This window comes from Ambystoma mexicanum, chromosome 13 (assembly GCF_040938575.1).
Source record: "Ambystoma mexicanum isolate Mex_15411 chromosome 13, UKY_AmexF1_1, whole genome shotgun sequence".
In the NCBI taxonomy this organism is placed as follows: Eukaryota; Metazoa; Chordata; class Amphibia; order Caudata; family Ambystomatidae; genus Ambystoma; species Ambystoma mexicanum.
In genome coordinates this window covers 699,463,487-699,485,137 of record NC_090938.1, presented here as the reverse complement: position 1 = coordinate 699,485,137, position 21,651 = coordinate 699,463,487, and the positions used below count along the sequence as shown (strand labels likewise).

Genomic DNA, 21,651 nt, shown 5'->3' with positions numbered 1-21,651 from the left:
CCCCACCTGTAATCCCTTCCCACTCATACGGCCAGTGGATCTGCCAATGTCCACAACTCAGCTAGTGTGGTGATTGCTAATATCCCGACAGTTCCATAACATTGTGGTACCTGGTAGCAACTAAGGGGCGAGTGAAGATGTTGGGTGGGATTGGCTGGGGTTTGTTGACTCAGTCTCCATGGGTGTTGCCTGTGTTCCACTCTACCTAGCGTCACCCGTCCAGGTGCCGTGGGAGCTTCCCCGTCAGTTCTGGGGGCTGTCACTGTCTTCCTAAGTTTAGTCATCCTTTTACCTTTCTGTTGTTTCGGTCTTTCAGTTTGAGTCTGTGGTGTTGAAGAGCTAGGTTTTTATTAATTTCCTGAATTTTAGGTTCTTTTGTTGTTTTTTATTTCTTTTGGGATGTTGTTCCAGGTTTTTGCAGCTAAGTAGTAGAACGAGGTGCCTCCAAGTTTTTTCTTAAGGTATGGTTTTAGTTCCAGGCGGATTTCGTTGCTTGACCTGAGGAGTCTCGTTGGCTTGTAGATTGTTATTTTCTTTTGTAGGAATTCTGCACCTTGTCCACTGATTGCCCTGTGCGTTATGCACATTGTTTTGAAGGCGATGCAATGTTCTACTGGGAGCCAGTGTAGTGTATTTAGGGCAGGAGTGATGTGGTCTCTTCTGGATAGTTTGAGTAGTCTGTCTGCTGCATTTTGGATCCGTTGTAGTTTCTTGTATTTGTATTTATTTTATTTGTATAGCGCACCATGCCCAGATGCAACAGGGCACATCACTTAGTTACAACATAAAAAACAGACAGAACCATAATTACAAAGTTTACAAGTATAATACAGAATTTACAGGTATAATAGCAATGAGAGGACAAGCAGATTGTATATACATGTACAAATTAAGCAGAGAACCCAGAGCTAAATGTCCTGGGCGGCCAGCCAGGTTTTCGTAAGGTGTTTGAATCTCGGGAATGAGGGTTCTGCTCTAAGCTCATTAGGAAGCGTGTTCCAGAGTTTAGCTGCCAAGATAGGCAAGCTAATTCCACCTGATCTTTGGAGATTGAAACTTGGAACCTCAAGGCAGTTTAAATGAGCCATTCTGCTGGGTCTAATGGAGTTGTGGAGGGCAAATCGGTTGGCCAGGTAGCAGGGAGCTTGGTTATGAAGGCATTTGTGGTAAAGAGCCAGGGTTTTCAGGGAGATACGGTGTGGGACTGAGAGCCAGCGAATATTGCGTCTGGTGTCGGATATGTGTTGGCGCCTGGGAATGTTGAGGGCAGCTCTAATTGCATTGTTTTGGACAATTTGTAACTTGTTTAGGTTGCAGCAATTGGTGCCTGGGTACAGTGCATTGCAGTAATCAATCTTGGATAATACAAGAGTTCTAGCCACGGTGACACAATTGGTTGCGGAGAGGAAAGGGTGACAGGCTGTAATAAGCTTGCAGGTATATGCCGCTGCGGAAGAGACCGAGTTAGTTTGTCTGGTCAGGGATAGGGTCGAGTCAATGTAGATCCCTAGGGTTTTTGTGTCCTTAGCAGTTGGGATAATATTCCCATCGATGATGAAGGACTTGAACGTAGGGTCGAGTTTGGTAAGTTTTTGTGGCGAACCAAGAATAAGGCTCTCAGTCTTTTCATCATTAAGACAGAGTCTGTGTTGTGCCATCCACGCCTGGTTGACCTGGTAGATGACATTGATAGCGAGGGAGTCAGCAGTGTAGTCACCTGAGATAGGGATTAGTATCTGGGTGTCGTCAGCGTAGTTGGTGTAAGTGACACCCAGATAGTCCAAGATATCTAAGAGGTTTGGTGAACACGGTATACAACGTGGGTGAAACACAAGATCCTTGTGGCACGGCTGCTAGTGGAGAGAACACGCGCATTGATCTATTGTCTAAAAAGGAGCTAATCCAGGTTGTAGCTTTATCGGAGAAGTGTGCAGCTGATTTAAGGTGGTGGCAGAGAATTTCATGATTGACTAGATCAAAGGCCGCCGAGAGGTCCAAGAGGAGTAAAAGAGCAAGTTTGCCTTTGCCGTTTAGATCTTCAATCTGTGTTTTTAAATCTATGAGGGCAGTTTCAGTGCTGTGACGTGGCCGGAACCGAGATTGCCTAAGTCCCAAAAGTTTGTTAGAGTCAAGGTAATCTTGAATTTGTAGATATGCTGCACGGTCGAGGATTTTTAGTAAAAACGGGACCGTGGTGATTGGCCTGTAGTTTATGGGTATACTAGAGTCCAGGGTAGGTTTTTTTCAATAGGGGAATGACCCACGCGTCCTTTAGATTGTCAGGTACAATCCCAGAGCTAAAGGAAGAGTTGATGAGCGTAGTAATGAATGGCGCTAGGTCATGAGCTGCTTCCTTGATTATAGGTGCAGGGCAGAGGTCGCCTTGGCAATTGGTCGGTTTAAGGCTGGTGATGATCTTTTCCACTTTGGAAATGGAGTGGAGAGAAGCTAAAAGGAGTCAGAGTCTGGGATGGGGTGGTTTAGGGTGGGGATAGGGTTGGGTTGTGGGTTGGATTGTAGGCTTGATTGATTGTTATTGATTTTAATTTGGAGGGTGGCAATCTTGCCGAGGAGAGCCTCTTGGATTTTGGCAGACCAAGTGCTATCTTTGATGCAAGTGTCTGGTGCAGTGACGGGGGTTTCAAGTTCTTTTAGGATTATAAACAATTCTTTAGTGTTGGATTTGGCTTGTTCGATACGTTTATTTTAAGTGTCTTTTTTAGCCTGGAATATGGCTTCCTTGTAGTTAAGGGTGGCCAGGAAGAGGCACGATTTGTTGGCTGTGGACTGGTTGCTTTTCCAATGTGATTCCGCAATTCATTTTTCTTTGCGCAGGGTTCTGAGCTGGGGTGTGAACCAAGAGTTCAGGTGGGCTCGAGGTTTGGGTTTTCTCAGTTTGGATGGGGCGATGCTATCTAAGGCTTTTTGCATAGCGAGGTTAAAGGTGTGAACCATAGCCGTGGGGTCGGAGCATGAGCGAACCTGGTCATTGAGAGCCGGGAGGAGTCTGTCGCAAGTGATGTCACGTTTATTGCGGGTGGCAGTAGCCGGTGCAATGGTAGGAGAGAGGCTGGCAGGTTTGGGCTGAATGTTAAACGTAATTAAGTTGTGGTCGGTCCATGCATACTGTTAGGTTAGAGGTTAGAGATGATATGGATAGGACAATTGTGGGAGGATAGCCAGTCGAGGGTTCTGCCCTTAACGTGGGTAGGTTGGTTGAAAAGCTGTATGAATCCTGCATTCATAAGCATATTATCAATAGTCATGGCAGCAGTGTCATTGGGATGAGTGAGGCCCAGGTTAAAGTCCCCTAGTATCGAGGCTTGTGATTTGGTTTTGGTGTTATGAGTGATGATGTTAGAGAGGTCGTCAGCGAAGGTGGATAGCGCCCCAGGTGGCCAGTAAAGTAGATGGAAGTTGATAGAGTGGTCAGGAGTGACGGCTAGTTTGGCTGTCAGTGCTTCCATAGAGGAAAAGTGATGCACAGAGGAGAGGTGGAAGTTTAGAGCATTTTTATGGATGATGGCAATGCCACCACCTTTGGACTGGTTAGAGTTCAGGAGGTATTCTGGTATTTCAAGGTAGAGGCTGTTTGCTTGTGAGGGATAGAGCCGAGATCAGCTCTGTAAAAAGCAGCTACTGCAAGTCTCAAGTGAGATAATGCAAGCTACAGAAAAAAGAGGCAAGTACCCCTAAAATCAACACAGAACCTTAGGTTAGATGGAGGATCCAGCAGGCTTCTGTTCTGGGTGCAATGTTGCATGCAGTTCTGAGGCCTCAGTCGTGGGGAAAAGAGGGAGGGCGTCTGGAGGACTACTGCACTGGGAAGGTTGTCGGCGGCTACGGGCTATTTTCAGTTCAGCAGCACTTCACGGTTTCAGCTACTGGCAAATAGCACCTGTGCATATCTAGGACACTTGAAGGGCTTCCTTTACTCCTTGAATCCAGCACTCTGGTGAGATGACTCGAGCTTGGGTTGTACTGCTTTGGGAGGGCCCTCAGGATCTTCCTGGAGCTTTGATCCAGTTTAAAGACTTTGCACTCGACTACGGATTTCTCGACCCCTGGTACTCGGTTCCAGCAGCAGCAAAGAAGAACAGCCAGTTGGGGAAGGTCCTCCAGCAAAGTTAGTCTTGGGGGTTTAGTTGGTCCCACTAACACACGTGAAAAACTAATCCGTTTCCGGGCTTCTCTAGTCGATTCGGAATTGGAGCTTTAGCACTGCAGCACTGCTTTATGGTCCAGGAAGATGCAGCAAGCTTCTCTTCCAGCTTCCTTCATTGGATGTTTCGTCCAGTAGTCGACTCTGACTTCAGTTCAAGAAGCCTAGTCTTTCATGCAGGTTTCTCTCATTCATTCTCAGCGTACCTGTCACTCACACAGCAGGGTGGCTGTTCTGCAAGGAGAGCCAGCTAGTCAATCAGCACTGGGCGCTTTCAGGTAACCAAGGAGACTAAGGACAGGGAGTTTCAGGCACTTCCCCCTCGGTTCCTGCCCTGCCAGACACTGCAGCCAGAGGCGGGTATCAGTACTGAAGGCCGCCAAAGACAAAACTAACAAAAGGGTTTTGGAGCGCAGAACCCCAAGACAGACCTCACCACCAAAAAATGGCGAAAAAAGAAGACTGGGCCAGTTTGACAAAATGGTCACCCATGGGTGCTATACTGAAGCTGAGGATTCAGCATGCGGTAGAAAAGCACAATGGTAGGAAAATTAATCCACTGCCACCAGCCATTAATTGTAGTCAGGGTAACACAAAAAAAGTATTACATGTGTAGGCAAAGGGGCTACTAAGTAACACCCCCACCCCCAGTACTGCCACATAAGATGGGATGTACTGGACCTACATAGTAAACACAGGTAAGTAAAGTCAATTTCACTTTACTACTCTTGGGAACAGTAGTTCACCCAAGAGAAGGTATTTAAACCATATGAGAAATCCAAGGGACTTCTCTGAGACACTGTGATGAAGGTGTTGTGTGTCATAATACAAAAGGAAGATGCCTATGGAGTTTGTCGGACTCCAAAGGCAAATAAACAGAGTCCAAATCAGATCAAAAATATATGAGAGTGTGAGAAAAAGGTCTCACGCTCTCCAGGATAAAGACTAACGTTCATAAAGTCCAACAAAAGAGCTGGGGGTCTCTAAGGTTGAAGGGAATTAGCACAGAAATAAGAGTTCTCCCTAACAGCGCTTCTTTATAGAATTGAGTAAGGGGATGGCCTGACTAGTTGGAGACTTCTACTTGAGGATATCCTCACCAAAGTCAGAGTCAGGGGCTGCCGCATGTGTTGCGATGGTGAAGTGATCGGCCACTCTTTAAAATGGCATTGAATGACATTTGTTCATTCACAGGTTGACGACTCCCTTTGTGGAGGCAAAGAAGGTGGATCTAGACAAATGATGTCCAGGTCAGGGGTGTGTGCTGGTGATAGCCAATGGCCCTGATCCCCCCCCCCCCCCCCCCCAACTGATCCTGATCCCAGTCTGGGTCCTGGTCAGCTGTGTCCTGAGCAAATGGATTAATGTCCGCATTGGTATCCTCCTGTTCCGAGACAATCAAGATATCCTCTTGGTCGCCTTGTGCAGAGATGGGACATTTCTGCAATTTCTGTGGAATGGGGCTAGATTCCTCTTCCTTATGTCTTTTGGGAGTGATATATTTGTCTGAAAAGCCAAAAAATTGGGCCATTTTGTCCATATAGTATTCAAATCTCTCCCTAGTCCATAGGGAAGATGCAGAAGGGTCTGGAGGTGTAAATGAGTGCCCAGAAGGGGGTGATTTTCCCAATAAGGCCTTCGAGAGAGGCTGGGGGCTTCAGAATACTTCTCTCGATGAGGTGGTGCCTTTGTGTTCTGTAGCTGACAAAATAGCTGCAAAGCTTCCGCGTATTTTCAGCGGCTGAATGGAAGGTCTCAATGCACCCGATGGCACTGTTGTGGTCGACGACTCCGCCGAAGCCTTAGATGCTTGCGCGCCCTTGGACGGTGTGTTGGCGACCGTATGTTTTTTTTGGGTGAACGCCCTTTCCGGAGGAATGCCCAGTCGCATGCTGCAAAGACGGTTGCGTGGAGGGCGCCGAACCGCGTGGTTTGGGATACACCGAAGTTTTCCGCTGCCCTGTTGGCATTGCGCGCTTCGAAGTCTCCATCGACGAGGCTTTGGGGGTTGTGTATTTAGGTACTTGTGGTGCGTGAGCGCCCTTGTCGCTGGGGTGTCAACTCCCCATAACAGAACCGGTGGCCTGTCTGTCTGGACGGGGACGCACATCTGGGAGCCTGAATGTTCTGCCGAAATGTTGATGTTTCCAATTCTGAGCCATGGCTGCCGATGGATTCCTCGTCGTCCGAAGCGATGGTGCCAACGCAGGAATGGCTTTTGACCTGCATAGCATAGGCCGCCCACCGTTTGTTCTGCCTGTCGTTCAATGGTTTGGGTCGAAAGAGCTTGCAGGATTTGCATGAGCGCGCGTCGCGGTCTGGAGGCAGACAACGATTGCAATGGCGATAGGTGTCCTTCCACAGAAACTTGCTGTTACACGACAGCACAATTTAAAGGGCGCCCTATCCACATCAGAGGATGACGGAGCCAGAATAAATAGAGCAAGAGAAGGGACAAGGAAATATATTAAGAAGAATAAACCACGGCCCCACTCTCCCTACTGTAAGGGGCTGGCCCAAGGGCCAAGGCCACGCGCTCGACAGTCGTCAAGCAGTTCATCAGTCGCCAAGCAGTTGTGGATGTCTTTGGCGGCAGGAAGCCCACAAGGCAGTTGAGAGAATTAGTCGGTAGACTAGACGCATTCTTAACTCTTGCGTGCTCCGCACTACGCGATCAACTAGGTGGGTGGAAAAAAATCTGAGGGACATCGACTCGTGAGGGATTTTGGGTACACTGGACGTCACGTTAGTGATAGTGTTACAGTGACGCCCATGTCGATGTCTCCTTTCGATCTTTGAAAGAAAGATGCAATACTCCGCGATTACCACTAGATGTCGCACTATATGCACAGCAAGTGATTCCAAGCAGATTCACAACCATCAGAAATACAACTACGGCGAGTAATGTATCCCTTTTGAGGCTTGTGGATCTGCTTAGATCACATACTATGCATAGATTAGCAAGCAGTGTCTGGAGAAGGTGGTGGGTTGTGAGATGATGCAGCAGCAAATAGATGTTTTAGCACCGCTTGTCCCACCTGTGAATCTGCTTTAGAATGTGTGTCAATGGAGTAGTGCAGAGTAAAAGTATGTACAGAGCTCCATGTAGCTGCTTTGCAAATGGCATCCAGCAGGATATTTGCAATTAAGGCCAAATAAGCTCCTTTACCCCTGGTAGAGTGAGCTCTTGGTGTTAAAGGCAGAGTTTTGTTTGATAGAAGAGGAAACCCGAATCACGGTTTGCGTGCAGGGGGAGGCCGCGGGCGCATGTGAATCCATGAAAGATACCAACGCTGGAAAAATGGAGTTACAGGTAAGAAACTTCTCCCTTCTCCAGCATTGGAACTTTCATGGATTCACATGCTTTGAATAGATTACACAGCAGTACAAACCACCCTTGGAGGTGTACGACATGTAAACCAAACCCATGTCCAGAGGTCATAACCACGAACATAATCGAATACATCCAACATCATGCATGATAACAGAACTAGCAAGTGATGGAGTAAAACACAAACCCCAGAAGCTGCAGGGCTTACCTTATTGAAACAGGTGTTGAAGGACTGCCCGTCCCACTTGTACATCGTCCACATGTTGCTGACGCAGACAATAGTGTTTGGTGAAGGTATGCAGCACCGCCCAAGAAGCCGCCTGGCAAATGTCAATGAGCGGGATTCCAGCCGAGAACACTGCCGACACTGTGGACCTTGTAGAATGGGCTTTAGGAGTGTCCCTCAAGGGCCTGCCAGCCTTCTCGTGACCAAATGAAATTGTGGACGAGACCAAACAGGAAAGTCCTTGCTTGGAAATGGATAGTCTCTTGCAGGAGGGACCAAACGCCACAAACAGCTGTTTCGACTGCTTGAAGTCCTGAGTACGGGTCAGATAAAACTTTAGCGCCCTCTTAACATCCAGAAAATGCAGGACTCTTTCCGCCGGCATGGTCGATTTAGCGAAGAATGAGGGCAATGCAACTGTAGCGTGTTTGTGAAACTCCGAAGGCACTTTCGATATGAAGTGCGGATTAGAAGACAGGAGAACCTTGTCCCTCATTAATCGCAGGTACAGCGGGTCAATGACCAGCGCCTGAAGCTCCGAAATCCTTCTGGCAGATGTTATTGTCACTAGAAATGCGACTTTCAATGAGAGGACATGGGCTCAAAGGGCGGTTTCATGAGAGCAGCGAGAACCACATGGAGACTCTATTCCGGACCTTTTCTCCGGAGGAAATGTCTGAAAAAGTCCTTTCAGAAAATGCTTAACCAATCTGTCACTAAACAGTAGCATGGCGCCATCCGGTGAATCTGGAAATGGCCGCTAAATGCACCCCGACTGATGACAATGCCAGGCCCCCCCCTGCGCCAGATGCAACAGGTATGGGAGAACCTGGGCCAGAGTAACCTCCAATGGCCGCACTCCCGGCTGCTGTTCACAATATGCACAGAATCTCACCCATTTTCTACTTTGAGACATTCGTGGCAGGAGCCCTGCCGCCTCCAGGATCCTACGGCACTCCTGTGAAATACCTAAATGCCCAAACTCTAAGTGGTCACGAGCCAGGAAGCCAGGCTCAGCGATGCTGGATCATGCCACCACACTGTCCCTTCGTCCTGCGATATGAGATCCTGTTCCGCCCCCAGACGAAGCGGTTCCTCCACCGCTAGATCGAGATCTGAGAACCACGTTTGTCTGGGCCAGAATGGGGCAACCAAAATTATTCTGCACGTGTTATCTGCGCAACCACTGGATCGTCTGTCGAAGGAGCAGAAACGGAGAGAACGCATACCCGAAGTGGCCCGTCCATGGGAATGCAAATGAGTCTCCTTTTGACCGTGGGTGAGGCACTCTGCTGGCAAACAATGGGCACTGCTTGTTCTTTGGCATGGCAAACAAGTTGAGAGGGGGGGGGGGGGAACCCCACTTTCTGAAGAACTTCGTCACCTGCTCCTTCAGCGCCCACTCGTGCAACTGCCCCTACCCCGCCCCCTCTGCTGAGAGAGTCTGCCTGCACATTTTGGACCCCAGGCAGATGGTAAGCCGTAATGTGAATTCCCTGACCAATGGCCCAATGCCACACCTCCTGAGCCCCTCTTGACAGGAGCCGAGAATGTGTGGCCCCCTGCTTCCTCAAGTAGAACATCGTGGTAGTATTGTCCGTCAACACTCGAACCATTGTGCCTTGGATGCGAGGGAGAAAGGATTTCAGGGCCTAGTGCACTGCTCGCAACTCCCGCACGTTGATGTGCAATCCTGCTTCCTCACGAGACCACAGGCCCTGGACCTGCGACTGGTCAAGGTGCGCCCCCCCGACCCCCAACCTACCTGGGAGGCGTCTGCTACTATCGTGAACTGAAAATCCGGCTCCAGCAGGGGCATGCCTCGTACCAAATTGTCTGTGCATGACCACCATTGCAGGGCTTCCACCAATCCCTTGGAAATGACCACCTTATTGGACCATAACCCTCTACTTTGTGAGCACCCGTCTGTGAGAAATTCCTGTATTGGTCACATAAACAAGGGACAGTTCGAGATAAGGGGGATGCAGGACACCATAGACCCCAGCAGTGACATGTAACTGCGGACCGAGCCACCGTTCCTCGGCTCCATTCGGCCGCTCTGGACTGCAACTTCACCACTCTTTTCCGACAGCTTCACCAGATAGTCCTGTGTGAGAAACTGGCCACTGAGAAATAGCTACTCCCTGGATGGCGTCAGAAAGGATTTAGCGAAGTTTACTGTTAGGCAAAGTTTTTATGCAGTACCCTCTGGGAACACCACAAACCGCTCTGACCACAGTTATAGGAATTTAAATTATTTAAATCCCAAACCAGCACCTGGAAAGGAGACGGCGAGAACACATTAGTCCTTTAAGGAAACCAAAGGAATCTTAAAGAACGAACATTCTTCAGACGAGCGCTTGAAGATAGACAGCGTCGCCAGGTAATCCTTAATAGTACCTACTTGAAGGCCCCTGCGTGCCAAATAAAGAAAGACAAAACCATAGGAATGGAGCACTGAAAAGGATCAACATTGTGTCCTCTGAACCAGTCGCAAAACTTACGCCAACGTACAGAGATATTGTTTCTGGCCGCCTTGCCGAAAGCAACACCTCCATCACGTCATCCGGGAGGTCCCAATCCTTGTATCTCAACCTTTCAGATACCAAGCGTGAAGGTTGAGAATCCTGACCTCTGGATGGAGAACCTGACTGCCCTCTCGCGGGAGCAGATCCTCTCGGGAGGGACGACAGCGTAGAGGGCAGATGGACATTTCTAGAAGGTCCGGGTACCACGGTATCCTGGCCCAATCCAGAGCAATGGGGATCATGTGGGAACAGAACCGCCGTAACCTCCTTAACACTTGAGGAATGACGGGGACTGGAGGAAACGCATACAGCAGTGGGAATGACCAATCCACTACGAATGCCTCTCCTAAGTATCCTCTCGGAGGAAATTCCCTTGAGCAGAATCTCTCGCACTTCCGATTGGCACTGGTGGCGAAGAGATCCACTTGTGGGGTTCCCCAAAGGGTGAAGATCTCCTGAAGGACTTCTTAAGCCAACTTAATTTCCTGCTGGATGGCCCAGAACCAGAGCTGCATTGCCTCTGCACAATGGGAGTGACCCTACCCCCCCTTTTTTGTACAGTTAATGGATGGCCACTGTGTTGTCCGTCATGATCAGGACACTCTTCCCCAATACAGCCAGCAGAAAAGCCTTCAGGGCTAGCCTGATGGCCCTCAGCTCTAACATGTTGATGTGGAGGTTGGACTCCGACAGAGACCAACGACCGCTGGCTGTCAAATCGTTGGCATGAGTGCCCCATCCTGTGAGGGAAGCATCCGTCACTACAGTCGCCTCTGGCCACGGGTGCCTAAATGGTTCCCCCTCTCATCAGGTTCCCTTTGTTGGCCCACCACAGAAGATCCACTCTCGGTCTCCCAGGAACCTGACTGGGATCTGACATCTTGCCTGAGAACTGTGACCACTGCATCTTGAGAACCCATTGCAGGGATCTCATCCGCAGCCTGGCCTCTGGCACCCGGCAACCGAAAAAATACAGGATGCCATGAGGTCGAGCAACCTTAAGATTTCGAAAGCCGGGAGACTCTGGGCATGTTGAAACTTATCCACCATCTGCACAATGTGATGAGCCCTCACCTTGGGAGGCGAGCACTTCCAAGGATGTGTCTATCACAGCACCGATGTACTGGAGTTCTTGGGAAGGTGTCAGATGCAAGTTCTTGAAATTCAGGGAGAAGCCCGGATAGTGGGGGGTGCATCAGGTGAAACCGAGGTGATCCAACGCTTGCTCAGGAGAGCGCGCCCGGATCAGCCAGTCGTCCAGGTAGAGGTAGACGTGAATCCCTCCCTCGCCTGAAGTACGTGAGCTTGGTGAAGACCCTCGGGGCGGAGGTCAATCCGAATGTCACCAGCCGCAAACCTCAGGTACTTTCTGTGCTTGGGATGAATCTGCACATGAAAGTAAGCATCCTGTAGGTCCAGAGACACCAACCAATCCTGAAGTTTAAGGGCCTGGAGGACTTTAGAAAGAGTAACCATCTTGAACTTGTCCTTCCTGAGAAGTTTGTTCAACCAACGGAAGTCCATGATGGGTCTCAATCCCCAGTCTTTTTTCGGGATAAAAATAATAAGGAGAATCCCATCCCTTGTTCCTCTCCGCTAGAGGCACCAGTTTTATAGCGCCTTCCTCCAGCCGAGTTAGGATTCCCTGCGCAAGGAGCAGATCTGGAAGCTTCAAAGAGAGTTTCCCCGGTGGATTGTCGTGAGGAAGCTGAAGGAAGAGAAGGCAGTAGAGGTGGGCCATAATATCCAGAACCCACTCATCTGAAGTAATGGCTCGCCACTCTTGAAGATGCTGAGACAGTCTGCCCCCAACCGGCGAACCATGGGACATGGCCTCATGACTGTTTGGCTGCGGCAGTGGCTGAAGGTAAAGAGGCAGCTGCCTGAGCGGCTTTGGCACCACGATTTCCCCAACCACCACAGGTACTTTTCCGCTGGCCCCTTTGACTGGCGGCTCCTCTCGTTCTACCAAAGGAGGAGTAGTAACGAAAAAAAGAACCGCCCCTCCATTGCTGTCCCTAGGACGAAAAGGCGGAGGTTGACGCACAGCTGCGCTTAAAGATTTAGCCGCAGCTTTCGAGTTCTGCAACCTCTCAAGGCTTTTGTCAGCATTGCTGCCAAACAAATGTGCGCCATCAAAGGGCATGTTCTGAAGACGGGCCTGCACATCCGGAGCAAAACCCGACTTCCGCAACCACGCAAAACTGCGTATAACGGTGCTCGCAGCCATGGATTGCCTAACAATGTTGGCCGTATCCAAACCCGACTGAAGGGATTTGCACATGGCATCCTTGCTGTCTTGCACGGGAGCAAGGAACCCATCCCTTTTCTTCCCTCTTGGGAATATGCTCAGCCGCTAAAGAAACAGTTTCACATAGTGTGTGAGAACCTTGCCAAAGCACAAGTGGAGTTGGCCGATTTCAAGGCCATGCTCACAGCAGAAAAAACCTTCCGAGCCCAACCATCTAAGCGCTTGTCGTCCCTATCAGGAGGGATGGTAGGGTACGCCGCCTGCCTCGAGGTGGCCGTAGCCATCTGAACCACCAAACTCTCGGGAGGGGGGCGAATAGATAAATAGCTGGGGTCGCTAACAGAAGGGTGGTACTTAGTGAAAGATTTATTAACAGCCGGAAGAGATTCCGGGGATTGCCAAGCAGCTGCCACCCTTTTCTGTAAGGTGAGATGGAATGGTAACACCGGGTCAGAAGATGGGCCTTGATCTAAGATGCCTGTTAGATCATCTAGTTGAAAGGCTTCAGGAGAACTGAACCAGCCCAGGTATTCAAGACCCTAGCCATGAGCCTCCTGTATGAAGCTTCTGCATGAGCCCCAGGCCTAGGCCTACCAAATTCCACTTCCGGAGAAGTGTCCAACCCACTGGCGTCATGAAGGGTTTGCCTCAACTCCTCCAATTGACTGTCTCCAGAAAAAACTGGAGCCACATCAAGGTCACCAGGCTCCTCAAAATCAGACCTTTCTTCCCCTTCATAAATGTCATCCAGAGGGAGTTGAAACCCAGGCCTGGGGACAGAAGAGGGCCTGGAGTCCAGACTGGCCTCACTGACTTCCCAGTATCCTTCCTAGGAGTATCCACGAGATCCGGGTACTCCACAGCTAAATTGTGGGCAAAAATACCCGAAGGTGTCGAGGGCGACGAAGGCTTCGACGTCAATAGCGTCGATAACCTCAACGTCGTGTTTGCCAAAAGCTTCAGCGTCGACACAGCATGGGCTGATACGACAGCAAACCATCGATGTCCGAGTCAGACGGACACAGCGCTAACCTAGTCAACGCCGGCTTCGAGCCCTTAGGTATTTGTATTTATTGATTTATAAAGCGCTTTACACCAAAGCGCTGTACAAGTGAACAACTTAATACATAAAACATAAACGTAAACAATATAACAGTAGAAGCGAAGTTACAATATGAATCAGTCAATAAAACAGCAAGAAGAGCAATTAACTGAAGGGAGAAAGGGAGAATAGTGAAGTAGGACTAGGTGGGGTGGGGACAGGTGAGGGGTAGGAGGAGGGAAGGGAGAGGGTGAGGAGGTGGGGGAGGGAAATGGTAAAGGGGAAAGAGAGAGGGAGGGGAGGCAGGAAGGGGAAGGAGTTTCAAGGAGGGTTTTAGTTTTAGGTTGCAGCGCTCTCGCTGGAGAGGAGGACAGAGACCTGGGGCATGTCTCTGGCGACTTTCCGGAGCCTTGTCTGTACAGGACCTCGAAGGTTCCCAGTGCCAAACGCATCACAGACCCGAGCCCGAAGGCGTGCAAGCCACAGTACGAGACCGTTCCTTGCCGGCTTCGTTAGAAGGCATGACCGGAACCGTGCCCTGCGATTGGAATATCACCAACATCTGCTCCTTAAAGGCAGCCCATTCCTCCCGAGTCGAGGACTTCGTCGGGCATGCCACTTTCCTCGAGGCACCATCCTCCGAGGACGATTGGGGAAGGCGACCGGTGTCGGCGCTTCCTTGAGTGCCGGGACGAGGAAGAAGAATGGCGGGCCACCTCCCGACACAGAGTCGCCCCGAGTCGTCAGTGGAAACCTTGGACGATTTAGATTTTTGGAACTTACTAGGCTTAGAGCCCCTACCTACCTGGAGCTTCCCACCTTAGGCTCCCGCAAGGCCTTAGCAGTCAGCGACTGGCATTTTCGAACAGTCGTCGGTGTCGTGCGACTTACCCAAGCACCACAAACAAATGCGATGCGGGTCAGTGATCGACATTTTCGACTTGCAGTCCTGGCAAGTCTTGAAGCCAGACCGCAGAGTCAGAGGGGTTGAAGAAAAAGATATCCCAACGATTAACACATGAGGCGCGTCCCGTTTCATGAAGCAACACATTCGTGGAAAAAACTAAACTGAGGCTGCGGGCGCCGTGCGTCCTATTTATAACATCCTGTGACGTCGCCCTCGACTGAGGCCTTCGAGGGACATTGACCCGACGTCATCGACGCAGGACGCCCTCTGCTGAAAAAGTTTCTGAACTGCACAGCTGTGGACATTACATGTCAAAGATGTGGAATACATTGGAGGACATAATCCATTTGAAATGCTATTACGGTGAATAATGTCTTCTGATGCTTGTTAATCTGCTTAGAATCACATTCTGCGCATATGGTCCAACACAGTGACAGCCAGCCAGCCAATCAGCACTGGGTGCATTCATGTAACCAAGGAAACTAAGGACAGGGCGTTTCAGGCACCTCCCTCGCTTCATGCCCTGCCAGACACACTTGAGCCAGAGTCAGGTTTCAGAAGCCCGCCAAAGGCAAAATGAACAAAAGGGTTATACCTGGTTTGGGGCGCAGAGTAAAACAGTAAAACCCAAGAAAGACCCCACAAACAAGAAATGGTTAAAAAGAAGACTGGGCCATTTGACACAATGGTAACCCATGGGTGCTATACTGCAGCTGAGGATTCAGCCTGCGGTAAAAATGCACATTTTTAGGAAACTTAAACCACTGCCACCATTTGTACACAAGTAGGAAAGGGGGCTACTAAGTAACCCCCCAGCACTCCACATAAAATGGGGTGTGCTCTACCCACATAGTAAGTAAAGTCAATTTCACTTTACTACTCTTGGGAACAGTAATTTACCCAAGAGAAGGTTGTTAAACCGTATGAGAAATCCAAAGGACTTCTTTGTGACACTGCACTGAAGGTAATGTGTGTCACCATACAAAAAGGTAGATGCCTATGGAGTTTGTCAGACACCAAAAACAAAGAAACAGAGTCCAAATCAGATCAAAAATACAAGAGTGTGAGAAAAAGGGTCTCACTCAGTCTTGAGTAGAAATTAAAAGTCCTAAACTCCAGCAAAAGAGCTGGGGGTCTCGAAGGTTGAAGGGAATTAGCGCAGAAATGAGAATTCACCCTAACAAGTGGAACAACCAGATTATTGATGTTGATTCACAGGATGGAAATCAGATTGATGCTAATGGAGGATACATTTTCCCAGATGCAGTGGTGTCATGATTTTCTCCCCGAGCTCCTTTTTGGAGATTGTTTGGGTAGTTGCATAACCAGAAGTGCATATGTTGTATTGCTAGGGGAAGGGGGGTGGTCGGGAGGGGCAGTGGGTCAGGAGGAGGGGTCGGGGGGTTGTTGGATGGTTTAAAAGTGACGTAATACTCAGATACTCAGATATTATGAGAGATCTGTAACTAAGAAAAATCCGAAAACAGAGAGAAAAAAAAGGTAAACGGATCGAAAGTGAGAACTGTGATAGGGACAAGGATCAGAGTTCTGGACAGTCTCAAATGCATGAACATAAATAAGTGAGCCTTGGAAGTACTGTCCGGAGAAGGGAGGGAGCAATCCAGTAAAAGCCAACGTGAAGAAATAGTAAGGATTTGCTCTGAGAGAAAGAAAGCAATGTGTGTGTTCCACTAGGTAAAGAAAAAGCGATTCAGCAAGTGAAGTCAAGGTCCTCCCGACTCTCCTAGGCAAGTGTCCCAGTAGCATCTGTAAAAGGGATAGGACGACAAGCTGCATGACAAAAAGGACCCTACGACATAAAAGCACCATCCTTTTAAGCAATACTCTGACTTACCATACACATGCAGTGATTTCTACAACACTTGGACGCACCATTGCTTTATGTACCATACACGTACAATATCGATATACTATACCGGGCAGTAATACGCTTGACTCACCTTGAAGTTCTCGAGGCTGCAAATATTGAGGCTGTTCTGGTGTCCAAACCTGCTCTGCTACGTTTAATTGGCTCAGGTCTTGCTCAAGTTCACCAAGGTTAGACTCTACTGGGGCCTCCCAGGTGTCAGTCTTCACTTCAGCTGGAGAAGCCACTACCTCTACTGGTGGTGGCGCCAAGGCAGGTTCTTCTGGGGATTTGCCAGTCTCACTTCCCTTAACCCTGGTCCTCCTCACCCGAGAATATGATTTCTTTTCGACAGGTTTGTCTTGTGGTGGTGTGATCGGTACAGTTTCTGCTGCAGGGTTTGAATTTTCCAACACAGTCTCTTCTGCTTTAACCAGGCTTCCCTTTTCAGTCTGAGAAACAACAGGTTCCGGAGAAGGTTCTCTGTCAGGTCTGTATTCACAGCTCCTAGCCCTGTAGTAGTTGTACTCTGGCTTGGAGCGCTCTTGTTCATTTTCGAAGGGCCTGTAATTTGGCCGATTCTCTTTGTAGCTGTTGGTTCTGGGAAAGCTCCTAGATGGTGGTATCCGGCCTGACGAGAACCTGTGGTTGAAAGTGCGCTCGGGTGGCTGGGTATTATTGGGTCCTGGGTACCGCAGTGGAAGTCGTTCTGGCTTCTCTTCAGACCAGCCCTGTTCTCGCCGTGGTGGACTTTCGAACCTGAAACAGAAACGGTAGATGAAAATTATTAAATAGTCATTCAGTACGCAGTAAGCAGCTAGTTTAAAAATCACAAATGACAACCCAGGCAGGTAGGGAGACTTCTCAGGTTTCATCTAACAAGGGCGGCTTAGAAAACCAACCTGTAGCTAGGCAGGGTTTGCCATCAAATTAACCCAAACTTTCACCTTAATAAGAAACCAGCCAGGTTTTACTCTCAGAAGGAGACCATGGTGGGCATAAGTTACCCACTAGCACAAAGGATAGACCAAAAAGTATATTTACTATCAAATATGCCAGTGTTTTGAAGTAAAGCATTTAAGGGATATATAGCTATTTTAAAAGGTAGGTACAACTATAAGGTACATGTATAAGAAAAACAGCATAGGTGTTTGCACCAAGACCCAAAACACTTCCAATACCAACAGGACAAGTGATTATATCACACTACAACACTATACACTTGATAAGGGCAGAGTACAGAGCAGTGACTTCTACATAGACACCCTGGGAGGATAGCTCAGGGGCAACGCGCTCGCCTTGGAAGCAAGAGATGACGCGGAACACAGCTTCCATCCCCAGGTCCGCGCTTCTAAACCTCTGGGTGTTAAACGTGCTATAAATAGCAAATTACAATGACATGCCTATAAAGGGGAGGAAGGCAGCAGAATTGAAATGGTTACTTAAAAGAACAGAGAATCCATTTCATACCCAGATCACCTATCAAACGAGTAGGAAAAGGCAACTACAAGTAAGTATAGTTAAAAAGGAACAGTGTAAAAGAGTTTAGAAGACTAAAAAGAAAGTGCACAAAAATCAGAGGTAGGTGTCAAAAGTATCAGGCTTGCTCGTAAACTCAGATTCCAAGGAGGAACAAATATGCAATGGCGGTTTAAAAGGTAAGTAAATGTTTTTGTCACTCATGAGTTCCAGAAACAATGTCCATAGGGTTTAACGGGACAAATCCAATAGGCTTCTCCCAGTGATGGTGAAAAGAGAAGTATACGTTACATATAGTCCATTAGAGTGAAAACCTTGGCAACCCTCCAGGTGCTGAGTCAGGGTGCCCACAACAGTGGTGCTCACAACTCACCTTCCCCCACACTAGGCCTGGAAAAGGATGGCTGTTGAGTGGCACACATTGTTAGGTATGTTTTTCTAAAGTCCAATTATGGTTAGACTCTACAAGACTTATCTATTGGTTTCAGGGCCCCAACTTTTAATATATGCCTGAACTACCCAAGGTTCGTGGAATGTCAGACAAGCCAGGCTTATCTTAGGAGGAGAAATACGACCTGTATACCAATACTAAGAAATCAGAATTTACATAGATTCAAAGAAACACACACTAAGTTATATCAAAAATGGTTACTTTATACACAAGGCAATAAGTATAAATAGAAGAACAAGTTACTTCTTACCTTGTAAAGTTCTTTCGATGGGATGTTCCTCCGATGTATTCCTTATCTTTGATAATACCTTTTCCAGCTTGCTGGCTTTGGAAATTCTTTCTGTAGAGGGCACTGCGAGTCGACGCCCACCGGGTCGATGTCCCTCGACGGCCACCGTATCGGCACCGACGTCACCATGCACATAAATAGCCACACGGCGTCCGTTGCTCAGTTCTGTTTTGTAGCATAAGAAAAGTCATGCGTGAATTGGTTATTGACCTTGAAGGAGCGTAAGCTGCAACCACAAGGGAAGTATTACTGCGGGGATGGATGGGAGGGGCGATAAGGAATACGTCTGAGGAACATCCCATCGAAAGAATGTTACAAGGTAAGAAGTAACTTGTTCTTCGAAGGGATTGTGTCCTCCGACGTATTCCTTATCTTTGATGGACTCCCATAGCAGTGGCATGTAATTGGAGGTGGGATTAAGAATGTCATGTATCCCTTTAGGGATGGACCGAATGTAATACAGCTTTGCCAAATCTGGTCTCTTGACTAGTGGAGGAATCCCAGTTGTAAAATTTTGTGAATGTATGTGCGGACGACCATGTGGCAGCCGCACATATGTCTCTGACCGGTACTCCTCTTTGGAGGGCCGAAGAGGCTGCGATACCCCTGGTTGAATGAGCCCTAAGATGTTGGGGTGGCTCTTTCCCTGCCCATTTGTAACATTCCAGAATGGCCAAAATAATCCACCTGGAAATGGTTTGTTTTGTTATGCGTAATCCCAACTTGTGACCAGAGTATCGTAATAACAGTTCGTCTGCTTGCCTGATCCCAGCCATTCTGCTGATGTAAAAGCTTAGAGCTCGCCTTGGGTCCAGCCTATGTAGTCTTTCTTCCTCTTTCCCTGGGTGGGGAGAAGGGTAGACCAAAGGTAAGGTAATTTTCTGAGTAATATGAAATTCAGAAACCACCTTTGTGAGGAAATTAGGCTTCACTTGTAGGACAACTTTGTCCTTGTGGAAAATTTTATGTGGGGGTTTACAGGAGAGAGCTTGTAGCTCGCTCACCCTTCTAGCAGATGTTAGTGCTACCAATAGAACAGTTTTAAGCGTAAGAAATCTCAGCGAACAAGAGTGAAGTGGTTCGAATGGAGTGCCCATTAGGAAATTTAAGACTAAATTTAAGTCCCATAAGGGAACTTGGAATGGTTTTGGAGGATAAACATAAGTTAACCCCTTGAGAAATTGTATCACTAGAGGTAGTTTGAAATACAATGGTTCCTCCGCAGTGCGCTTGAAGATTGAAAGCGCTGCTAGATAGCCTTTTACAGTGCACACTTGAAGGTCTGAGTTTGCCAAGTAGAGTAGAAACGATAACACTGTTGGTGTACCACATGAAAAAGGGTCGATATTCTCTTCTCTACACCAGCTGCAAAATTTGTTCCAACGGCAGCGGTATAAAGACTTTGTTGCTGATCTTCTGGCCGAAAGCAACACCTCCATGACGTCATCAGGGAGATCCCAATCCTTGTACCTCACCCTTTCAGAAGCCAAGCGTGAAGGTTGAGGGTTCTGATGTCTGGATGGAGAACCTGACCTCCCTTCTGCGAGAGAAGATTCTCTTTGAGTGGAAGATGGATTGGAGGGCAGATGGACATATTTAGAAGGTCCGGGTACCACGTTCTCCTGGCCCAGTCCGGGGCAATTAGGATCATGGTTTTCCGGAATCTTCTCAACCTCCTGATCATTTGAGGAATAACAGGGACTGGTGGAAACGCGTAAAGGAGTGGAAACTCCCCGTCCACTGCGAATGTGTCTCCTAGAGCTCCGCTCGGGGGAAATTCCCTAGAACAGATCACACTTCCTGTTGGTGCATGTGGCGAACAGATCCACCTGAGGGGTTCCCCAAAGGGCGAAGATCTCTTGAAGGACTTCCTGAGCTAGCTCCCACTCGTGGAAGACTGTGCTCTGCCTGCTCAGAGCGTTTGCTGTCAAGTTCTTCTCTCCGGCTAGGTGGACTGCTGATGAAGAGATTCCTTCCTGAATTGCCCAAAACCAGAGCTGCATTGCCTCTCTGCACAGTGGCAATGACCCTACGCCGCCTCTTTTGTTGTGGTAGTGCATAGCCACCGTGTTGTCCGTCATTATTAGGACAGTTCTCCCCTGTACTGATGGCAGGAAAGCTTTCAGCGCTAGTCTGATCACTCTCAGCTCCAATAGGTTGATGTGTAGTTTGAACTCCGATGGAGACCAACGACCACTGATGGTCAAATCATTGGCATGGGCTCCCCACCCCGTGAGTGAGGCGTCTGTGACTACTGTTATCTCCGGCCATGGTTGCCAAAGCAGTTCTCCTTTCAAGAGGTTCTCTGGATAGGACCCCAATTGAAGGTCGCGGGCTACCTTGTCGGGAATCCGGAGGAGATCTGTCATTCTCCCTGAGAATTGCTACCACTGAGTTCTCAGTGCCCACTGGAGAGATCTCATTCTCAAGCGAGCCTCTGGCACAAGGAAGATACAGGATGCCATGAGGCCTAGCAACCTCAAAAAGTCAAAGGCTGGGAGACGTTGGGCATTTTGAAACTTGTTGACCATCTGCAGAATATCTTGAGCCCTCACCTCTGGTGGCGAGGCTTTTCCCAGGGAAGTGTCCAGGACCGCTGCAATGAACTGGAGTCTCTGTGATGGTATCATCTGTGACTTCTTTAAATTGAGGGAGAAGCCCAGTTTGTGAAGGAAGTGGCAGACAATCTAGCTGGGTCTGAGCTTGTTCCGAAGATACAGCCCTGATCAGCCAATCGTCCAGGTAGGGGTAGACGTGGATCCCTTCCCTCCTTAGACTCGCAGCCACTACCGGCATTAGCTTGGTGAAGACCCTCGGGGCGGAGGTCCACCCAAATGGCAGAACTCGAAATTGATAATGAGAGTCACCAATTGCGAACCTCAGGTATTTCCTGTGTTTGAGATGGATTGGCACATGGAAATAAGCATCCTGAAGGTCCAGAGATACCAGCCAGTCCTGGAGCTGGAGGGCCTGAACGATCTGAGAGAGAATTACCACCTTAAACTTGTCCTTCCTGAGGAACTTGTTCAATTCTCGTAAGTCCAGGATGGGTCTCAGTCCTCCGTCCATCTTTGGTATGAGAAAGTAGGGGGGAGTACCAGCCCTTGTTCCTGTCCGC

General features: G+C 48.7%; 1 protein-coding gene across 1 annotated transcript in view; it reads right to left on the bottom strand.

Annotated features, from left to right (window-relative positions):
- CASC3 (CASC3 exon junction complex subunit) overlaps nucleotides 1–21,651 on the bottom strand; it is a 446,580-nt gene that overhangs the window by 150,246 nt on the left and 274,683 nt on the right. The window contains exon 7 of the mRNA XM_069634785.1: nucleotides 16,409–17,073. Within this exon, the coding sequence (XP_069490886.1) occupies nucleotides 16,409–17,073 (665 nt within the window). The remainder of the gene's footprint in view (nucleotides 1–16,408; nucleotides 17,074–21,651) is intronic.